The following is a 9,447-nucleotide window of genomic DNA, read 5'->3' as shown; positions in this document are numbered from 1 at the left end:
GAAGCTGTGGCTGCCCCATCCCTGGCAGTGTTCAAGGCCAGGTTGGACACAGGGGCTTGGAGCAACCTGCTCTAGTGGAAGGTGTCCCTGCCCGTGGCAGGGGGTTGGAACTGGGTGAGCTTTAAGCTCCCTTCAACCCAAACCAGGCTGGGATTTTACGATTGATCTTCATCCCTGGCTATGTTTTCCAGCAGGGCCAGTTCCTGGCGGCAGCTGGGGAGGTTTTTGGTGTAATTGGGTTGCTGTCATCTGTGCCACCCCACTATCGCACTACAGCAGGAGCGGGGCCCGCTCCAGTCCCTCATGCTGCCGAGGCAGCGTAGGTCGTAGGGTCTCCATGGCCGCCCGTTCCCCTCCACTCCGCAGCGAGCCAGCGTGAAACTACAACTCCCAGTATGCCGCGCGGGGCGGCCCTGCTCCCGGCGGTGCTACACTACGACTCCCAGCAGGCCTTGCGCCCTGGGGCCACTTTGCCGGCCGGTCTTTGCTTCGCATCGGTGCCCGTGCTCGGTGCTTCTTTGGCGGCCGGTGTGGGAGGGACCCTCGATCGGTGGAGCGGGGACCGCGGCTCGGCCCAGGTACGTGGAGCCCCGGAGCCGCGTCCTGGAGTGCTTTGCGCGGCGCCACAACAAAGATGGCGGCGGCCGCGGCGCCTGGGTGCTGTGGGGGGGCCCGGCTCTAGTGCTGGCTCTGAGCGGTGAGTCCGTGTCGGCCGCGGCGGGGGGGCCGTGCCCGGCAGCTCCAGGGCTGCGGGCGATGGGCACAGGGCACCGGTACTTGGCCTCTCGTCGGTACCGGTGATACCGCGTCTGAGTACTGGGCCTCCTCCTTAGGGAGAGGGAGAGCATATGGGAGGTCGGGCGAGGCGCAGGGAGCCGGGTGCGTTCAGGCTGCGGGAAGGAAGGCGAAAGGGAGACCGTGCTGCTTGAAAGGAGGGTGTAATGTGGTGGGTCTGTCTCATCTCCCAGGTAGTAAGTGATGGGACAAGAGGAAGCGGCCTCAAGCTGCACCAGGGCAGGTTTAGATGGAGATGAGGAACAATTCCTTCCCCAAAGGGTGCTCAGGCATTGGAACAGGTTGCCCAGGGCAGTGCTGGAGTCACCGTCCCTGCAAGTGTTCGCACCCCGTGTAGCCGAGGCCTCAGTGCCATGGGTTAGTGGTGGCCTTGGCAGTGCTGGGGATAGTTGGACTGGATGGTCTTAAAGGTCTTTTCCAACCTGGTTGAGTCTATGATTCTATTGCTGTTGGGAGAGCATAGGTGCAGCCTGATTCTGGTAGGGCACGCACTAGGGTAAGATGAGAGGTGCCAGCCCCAAGTTACAACACAGGAGATTCCCATGAGAGGTAATGAATGTAGGGCAGGGACTTAGGGGTCTCCTTACATGGAGTTATCCTAACTTTGGGAAGGGCAAGGCCCTATTAATCAGTGTGGTCTAAGTTATCCTAGCATTGTGAGCATGTTGGACCAGAGACGTCATCGAGAGATGGGTTCTAATTTGTGTATTATTTTTAAGGGAGTGAAGCTGTTGGCAATGATTTTAGGATCCAGGAATAAGGAGTGAGGGAGGATTTGGCACTGTCCTGCTGAAGTGGTTCTCTGGAGCGGTGGGTGGGTAGGTGGGTACAGCAGACTGTCAGTTCATTGCTGTCTCCTAGAGACATGCCTCTTTATAGTGAACAAACCTATTGGGAAGAAGCTGTTGTGCATTCCAGTGGGGGAAAAATGGGAAGGGTCATAATCTTTGGATGGTTAAATGGCACCTTCCACTAGACCTCATTACTCCAAGTCCTGTCCAACCTGGCCTTAAGGAACTTCGTAATGTTCATTAAGAAGTATCTCCAGCCATGTTATTATATTTTGTGGGGCTTATAAGGGGACATCTACTGTAGGAAGTGCTGAAGAAGTGTTCTGGAACAAGCAGAGTGAACCCTGCTGCGCTGCTTCGTAGTCAGCTGCTCTGAGCATAGCCTTTTGCCTAAAAACTTCTACTTGGGAAGGACTAAATGGGCTTAATGTAATGCTATTTTATATAAAGAGTTTTAGGGTGTCCTGGGTTCAGTTGTAACAGTTATTTTTCTTCTTCTTAGTAGCTGGTGCAGTGCGGTGTTTTCAACTTCAGCCTGAGAACAGTGCTGATAACATACTGATGTTTTTAGTTCTTGTTAAGTAATGTTTACTCTGACCAGGGACTTTCTCAGTCTCATGCTCTGCCAGTGAGGAGGGGCACAAGAAGCCAGGAGGAAGCAGGCAGGACACCTATTCCAAACTGGCTAAAGGGGTATTCCATACCATGGCACATCATGCCCAGTATATAAACCGGGGGGAGTTCCTCAGAAGGCCCAGATCGCTGCTGGGTATCGGTCGGCGGGTGGTGAGCAATTGTATCCTCTCCCCTTGTTATTTCCCTTAGCATTATTGGTGGTAGCAGTAGTGGTTTTGTGTTATACCTTAGTTACTGGGCTGCTCTTATCTCAACCCATGGGGTTTACATTCTTTCCATTCTCCTCCTCACCCATCTGGGAGCGGGGTGGGAAGAAAGGGGGAAGTGAGCGAGTGGCTGCGTGGTTCTGAGTTACCAGCTGGGCTTAAACCATGCCACAGGGGATGTCTGATGAACAACCAGTTGGCTGAATGGGGACGTATCAACTACATTTAGCTTTTCAAAAGGCCTTGAGCAAGGTTTGCCACTGAAAGCTCTTAAATTAAGCTGACACAGGAGAAGAAAGTTGTTCCTGATTAAATAATCAGGATTCCTATCTTCCTAAATGATAGGAAACAGTAGATCAGCTGCACAGAGGGGAGTTTCTTGGTATTTTCCCTAGAGCCTGCACTTAGCATATCATAAACGATCAGAAATAAACTGTGAGTGCTGAGATGATTAATTTTTCTTCAACCTGTTGCAATAAACACAAGTGCTGTCAGTGATGCTTTTAAGTCTTGATGCTAATAGGCAGCCGAATGAAACAATAGCAGATAATATGCATTGTAGGGAAGTCCAAAGAGGTGTAGCATGGGGCAGAGATGATCACAGCTTTATGGTTATAGCAGGTTAGATCTTAGGCAGAAGTTCTTCCCTGTGAGGGTGCTGAGGCACTGGCACAGGGTGCCCAGAGAAGCTGTGGCTGCCCCATGCCTGGCAGTGTTCAAGGCCAGGTTGGACACAGGGGCTTGGAGCAACCTGCTCTAGTGGAAGGTGTCCCTGCCCGTGGCAGGGGCTTGTAACTGGATGAGCTTTGAGGTCCCTTCCAACACAAACCAGGCTGGGATTCTATGTATGCACACACATGTGTATTTCTGTAGAGTGTGTAGTGGTGGGGTTTGAAGTGAACAAACAGGAGCGAGACCTTTGGGCAATAATAAAAATTACTTAAGAAAAGTAGTTTAGTGCTCAGCAGTTGTCCAAAAAGGGAACAAACCACAGCATTATTATTTGGCTATAGAAGGCCATGGTTTGTGCACATCTTCAGCACTGGAGGCAGATATGGTCTCTGATCTCAGAATCAGGTAAAGGAGAAGTTCAGGGGGTTCAGAGAAGGTAGGTAAGGATAATGGAAGATAGGGGCAAGTTCAGTTGTAGGAATGAAGATGTCTTGGGAAGAAATGTCTGAGTGGAGTATGATAAAGGTCTGTAAAATTGCCCATGGAATGAGGGTAAATAGGGGACTGACTGTTCACTGCTTCAGGATAACTCACTAATACCTCACTGCTTACTCACTGCTAATGCAAGAGCTACAACCATATGAAGTTATCTGGGGCCAAGTACAAACCAAAATGGAGCTGGCTTTGGGACTCCCAGGCCGTGCTAAGAGGTTGCAAAGCTTCCAAAAAGGACTGGAAAACCTTCCGTAAGAAGAATTAGTTGCATTGAGTTTCTGGCTCAACCATCTGGAAGCAAAGATAATATTTTCATAGAAATAGTCAAAAATACAGTGCTGTTTTTACACTTACGGCCAATACTAGGGACAGGTTACTTGTGCATATAGATTTGTTGAGAGAGTTGTTGAGTGTGAGGAATTTGATGAGTTTGAGAGGCTTTACACACCTTTCCTATAGAGAACAGGGCAACTTGAGCACTAGTTAATGCTGGATGTTTAGAAGGACCTATTTATTTTGCTATCCATGATTTTGCAGATCCAAATTGATACGTGATCTGTTTGCTTCTGGTTAAAAGACTGTTCAGACCTCTGCTAACATAAATGCTTTGAGTTCACCTCTTTTTTTGTTAAACTGGTGCACACTTTTGTATGGATCTGAGGTTAATTTTTCGAGTGAACAGAATAAGATGAAACAAACTCTTCAGTCAGGGCTGAGATGTTCATCTTGGAGGATTAGAGGTGGGTGCATTCCATTGCATTTTGTATAGTAAACACAGTATTTCCCATTTTTAAAGGACTCTTTTGCCTTCACAATGTTCGGGGACCTGTTTGAAGAGGATTTTTCCTTTATTTCCAACCATCATTGTGGAAAAGCAAAGAAATCAAAGCCCAGAGATTTCGAGCCTCCAGCTCCCAGGGATTTCACCAACTTAAGTGGTATCAAAAACCAGGGTGGGACCTGCTACCTCAATTCCCTTCTGCAGACCCTGCTTTTCACGCCTGAATTTCGAGGTAATGTGTCAAAAATTGTCTTAAAATAAGGTTGGAATTGATATTTTACAGTGGTTTGCATTTGCTTTTTAGTTAAAGAAACACTGCAAACACAGATCAGGAGCAGTTTACTTCAGTTCTCTTCAAATAAGTGATTACAAAATAGAGCTGTAAAAATGGTATTGTCATTTCTGCACAAAAGACAAGTATTTCTATCTCTCCCTACAGGTGGACAGTTACAATGTGTGTAACTAAGAAAGGTTGTTGCTGTCTGTCAAGTGGTGTTCGTTTTCGTTAATGCAACCACTGATTCATGAGAAGACACTTTGCCATTAAACACCTTCATGCTTACTTCTACTTGATTGTTGTAGCTTGAACTAGTTGCAAAGTTGAAAGATGTCCAGAAATGTTGTTTAATGTTTTCAGTTGCCATAAGTGCTTGAGAGTTAAAACACAATAAATCTTTAAAGAGGGGATATTGTCTTCTTTTTAAATAGGCATTTTTCTTTCCAATTGCAGAAGCACTGTTCTCTCTAGGACCTGAAGAACTTGGGACTCTGGATGATAGCAGTAAACCAGACGCAAAGGTATTTAACTTTTTCTTGTCATTAGCCACTTCTGAATGTTGATTCATAGAATCACAGAGTGGTTTGGGTTAAAGGTTAAAGCTCCTCCAGTCCCAACCCCCTGCCATGGGCAGGGACACCTTCCACTAGAGCAGGTTGCTCCAAGCCCCTGTGTCCAACCTGGCCTTGAACACTGCCAGGGATGGGGCAGCCACAGCTTCTCTGGGAAAAGTCTGTGCCAGCGCCTCAGCACCCTCACAGGGAAGAACTTCTGCCCAAGAGCTCATCTCAATCTCCCCTCTGGCAGGTTCAAGCCATTCCCCTTGTCCTGTCCCTACAGGCCCTTGTCCAAAGCCCTGAGTAAGGTGAAGCACTGGATTCTTGGGAACAAGATCTGATGTTTTGTTCTGAGTTGAGTAACCTGTGTTATAAAAGCAATAGATAGTGATGGTTTATTACATGTCTTGTATGAAATTATTTTTCTCTTTATTGAAATGAAGGGTTTGAAGACTCTTTCTCATCTCTTGGCTGTATTTTGGGTTTTATTTCTAGGTTCGAATAATTCCATTACAACTTCAACGGTTATTTGCTCAGCTTTTGCTCTTGGACCAGCAGGCTGCATCTACAACAGACCTTACTGAGAGCTTTGGGTGGAACAGTCATGAGGTACAATCACCATCAGTGACACCAGCACTGAGAACTGCTGAATGAAAAGATTTCTTTCCTAAGTCTGACATCTAAGAAATATCTGAAAATACTTCAAGTTGTAGAGATAGCATTGAATTTGGTCAACTATTATTGTATACTGTGTCTCACATGGGTGGGAACTGGATTGAGAGCAGCCCTGAGGAGGAGGACTTGGGGGTGTTGGGTGAGAAGAAGCTCCCCATGACCCGGCTTCAGTGTGTGCTTGAGCCCAGAACCCCCCCATGTGCTGGGCTGCACCCCCAGAGCGTGAGCAGCAGGTCAGGGAGGGGATTCTCCCCCTCTGCTGCACTCTGGGGAGACCCCCCCTGCAGTCCTGATCCAGCTCTGGGGCAACAGCACAAGAGGGACGTGGAGCTGCTGGGGCGAGGCCAGAGGAGGCCCCGGAGCTGCTGCGAGGGCTGGAGCAGCTCTGCTCTGGAGCCAGGCTGAGAGAGCTGGGCTGGGTCAGCCTGAAGAAGAGAAGGCTCCTGAAGGGGAGACCTTAGAGCAGCTCCAGTGCCTAAAGGGGCTCCAGGAAACCTGGAGAGGGGCTTTGGACAAGGGCCTGTGGGGACAGGACAAGGGGAATGGCTTTAAGCTGCCAGAGGGGAGATTGAGATGAGCTCTTTGGCAGAAGTTCTTCCCTGTGAGGGTGCTGAGGCGCTGGCACAGACTTTTCCCAGAGAAGCTGTGGCTGCCCCATCCCTGGCAGTGTTCAAGGCCAGGTTGGACACAGGGGCTTGGAGCAACCTGCTCTAGTGGAAGGTGTCCCTGCCTGTGGCAGGGGCTTGGAACTGGATGAGCTTTAAGGTCCCTTCCAACACAAACCATTCTGTGAAGTATGTACCAGTTTACAGCAAGCAACAGAAGAAATTTGGTGTTAGATACAATTTCAGTAGCTTTTCCTTTGTTTTTTACAGGAATATTATTCAACAGCAGTGAGGGTGCTTGTCCTCAAATACTTGAGATTCTAACCTGAATTGAACTGTGTAACTCATCTTGGGGTTTAGTCTCAATCCACCTGAGTGAAAAGTGTCCTATTTGGGTTGTAGTTTATGTACTTGTAGCCACTCAAAGAGCATAATTAAATTAAGAATAACAATAAGAAAGGTAGCAGTTTACAACTCAGGGAAGTAAATGCATGGGTAGTCATTGTGGCAGCTGTCTGTCACACTTAACATATGTTGGTTTTAAGCAATAAGCAAAGCAGATGCCATTGTTGAAGTTGTTGAAGTTGTTTCTGTTTGATCCTGCAGGAGATGAGGCAGCATGATGTGCAGGAGTTGAATAGGATCCTCTTCAGTGCTTTGGAAACATCCCTTGTGGGGACTTCAGGTCATGACCTTATTAACCGACTGTACCATGGGATTGTTGTCAACCAGATAGTGTGTAAAGAGTGCAAGAATATCAGTGAGAGACAGGTAAAGGCACACAATGCTCCAGGAGAGGTTTGTGTTCTGTCTCTTGAAGATCCTTTCAAAGTTCTTGGGTTTTTAAACCCCAAAAATCATGACATCTTTCTTGAGCGTCACTGGTGGCCTTCTTGAACCTGGGTACTGTGTATTGGTTAGGGCACTGCAGACTTCAACACGTGACACTTATGCATGACTTTAAGTGTTGGCTGGCATTTTCTAAACCACCTACATCAGCGTGTGACTCCGAGGTGAAAAAACAAGTGTTGTTGCATCTTCAGAGTTCGCAAGCATTGCCTTTAGTAGATGCAGTTAGCAGAGAGCTGAACAGTGAGGTAACAACAGTAAAACATATCTTTACAGTCTTCTGTGCCTTCTGTAATTTCAAAAAGGTGTGGTTTACCTTATTTTTCTGTTGTACTTCTGCACAGGAAGATTTCTTAGACCTAACTGTGACGGTAAAAGGTGTTTCTGGCTTGGAGGAGGCCCTGTGGAACACATACGTAGAAGAAGAGCACTTTGAAAATGAGAACTTGTATCGATGTGGAGCCTGTGATAAACTTGTTGAAGCTTCCAAGGTAATGCATTGGTGATTCTCAGTGTTCAGTTTGCTAACAGGAATTCTGTTTCCATTGCTGTGTCTGGCTTTGGGCATTGCTTTGGCCATTTCAGAGGATAGGCTGAAAGATCTACTAGAGCATAAAAAAAACTTAAACAGATCCATATAATGAAAACTGTGGAAATTCTCCCATTTGGGTTCTTCAAGACAGAGAAAAATAATGAGAGAGAAAAATAATGAACAACTGTTGCTGTGCACAGGGAAATGGAATCGATTGATCCAGATATTGCCTTGTTCCCCTGACACTGAACAGATTCTTACAGTGATAAAGTAATACTTTCGTAGGCGTTTTCAGTATCTTCTGTAGTGCTAGAGCCTTCAGGTGAGTAAGAATGTCTTCATGCAAGGAACCTTGCAGCTATTCTAATGTATAAGACACTGGTTATGTTTTCACCGTGTAGGCCTCTGCCACTCTCATCTGCCAGCTTACTTCTGGTATAATCACCACCACTTCATGTCCTCTCTTGCTGAGCTTTTCAACCAGTGGCCGCATGCTAAGCCAGTGACTTCCATCCATGGGCAATACCAGGAGTTTCCCTCCATCTGAGAGGCCAGGAAGGAGGAGGATGAAAATCCAGGCACAGCAAAGCCTCAAAGTCATGTTCCTGTGGTCAGAATAAGGACTGTGAAAGTCTTCTCCTTCAGGATGTAACTTGAAGATGCTTTTGAAGGAAGCCGATGGATTTATATGCTGAGTTGGGCTGCTTTGTGATTCATGGCCTTTCACTTCTAGTGAATGATTTACTGCTTACATTTGTGCTCAGCTATGGGTGACACCTGTTGGGTTTGGGTTGTGTTTTCCTCGTTACTTGTGAAGCCAAATGCAGTGACCCTTTCCTGTGCTGAATCATCAAAGCTTGGTGTTCAGTGGAGAACTTTGACATTAAGCTTGTGGTGTTTACTGAGAGTGGCCCTCTAGGAGCCAGGGCCAGGGAAGGGCAGCCCAGTGAGAGCTTTATGGGCCTTGTAGGTCTTTGAATTGCATTTACCCAGAAAAAGTGATATTTTGTTTTCTTCTGTGCTACTTTTTCATGTCATGTCCTTTTTTCTTATTATTCCCACTATTTTTTGTGAAGGCGAAGCAGGCATAGGCTGTCAGCACACGCTGCCTTCCATATACTTTGCCCTCTTCACAACAAGAAAGCTCTCTGCCATAGTGCTGCGATTCTTCTGCAGCAGGATGAGTGCAATCCAAACCTTGCTGCCTTCTTGATGCAGGAGTGGTTGCAAAGGCAAGCTGAGGACAGGGGAAGTTAATCAGTGACTCATGGCTTGGTCGTAAGGGCTTGGTTGGGTTAAACTTTGCTGGGTTCAAGGGAGTGCAGGCTAAGTTGCTTACCGCTCACACGCGATCATCCAGTGGGAACTCCGAACTCGGGTGAGAAGTCACATAGCTGGGGAATGCCGGGGTGTGAGTGGACAAGGTCAATGGAGAGGAGCTGTGCTGAAAGGCTGGAGCAGGGAGGAGGGATGTTGTGTCAGCACGACTGCTGCCTGTGGCTCTGCTGGTGCAGTGCGTGTGATCACTGCAGGCTCTGGTGATAGAGTCAACCCTGGCAGCAAGTGAGGGCCAAAT

General features: G+C 47.6%; 1 protein-coding gene across 13 annotated transcripts in view; it reads left to right on the top strand.

Moving 5' to 3' along the window:
• Window positions 1-451: 451 nt before the first annotated feature.
• TRAF3IP1 (TRAF3 interacting protein 1) overlaps window positions 452-9,447 on the top strand; it is an 82,938-nt gene continuing 73,942 nt past the window's right edge. For 11 of the 13 annotated variants that reach the window (XM_030485560.2, XM_030485561.2, XM_030485551.2 and 8 more), the window contains exons 1-6: window positions 452-578; window positions 4,392-4,608; window positions 5,107-5,174; window positions 5,706-5,819; window positions 7,097-7,261; window positions 7,684-7,830. In XM_030485560.2, the coding sequence (XP_030341420.1) occupies window positions 4,410-4,608; window positions 5,107-5,174; window positions 5,706-5,819; window positions 7,097-7,261; window positions 7,684-7,830 (693 nt within the window). In that variant the 5' untranslated portion in view covers window positions 452-578; window positions 4,392-4,409. Of the gene's footprint in view, window positions 579-630; window positions 698-4,391; window positions 4,609-5,106; window positions 5,175-5,705; window positions 5,820-7,096; window positions 7,262-7,683; window positions 7,831-9,447 lie in introns of those variants that run through there. The other 2 variants (XM_030485552.1, XM_030485558.1) reach the window with 2 other exon arrangements.

The sequence above is a fragment of the Strigops habroptila genome, chromosome 5, assembly GCF_004027225.2.
Source record: "Strigops habroptila isolate Jane chromosome 5, bStrHab1.2.pri, whole genome shotgun sequence".
Lineage (NCBI taxonomy): Eukaryota > Metazoa > Chordata > Aves > Psittaciformes > Psittacidae > Strigops > Strigops habroptila.
Note: the sequence above shows the minus strand (reverse complement) of the source record. Positions and strands in the feature narration are given on the sequence as shown.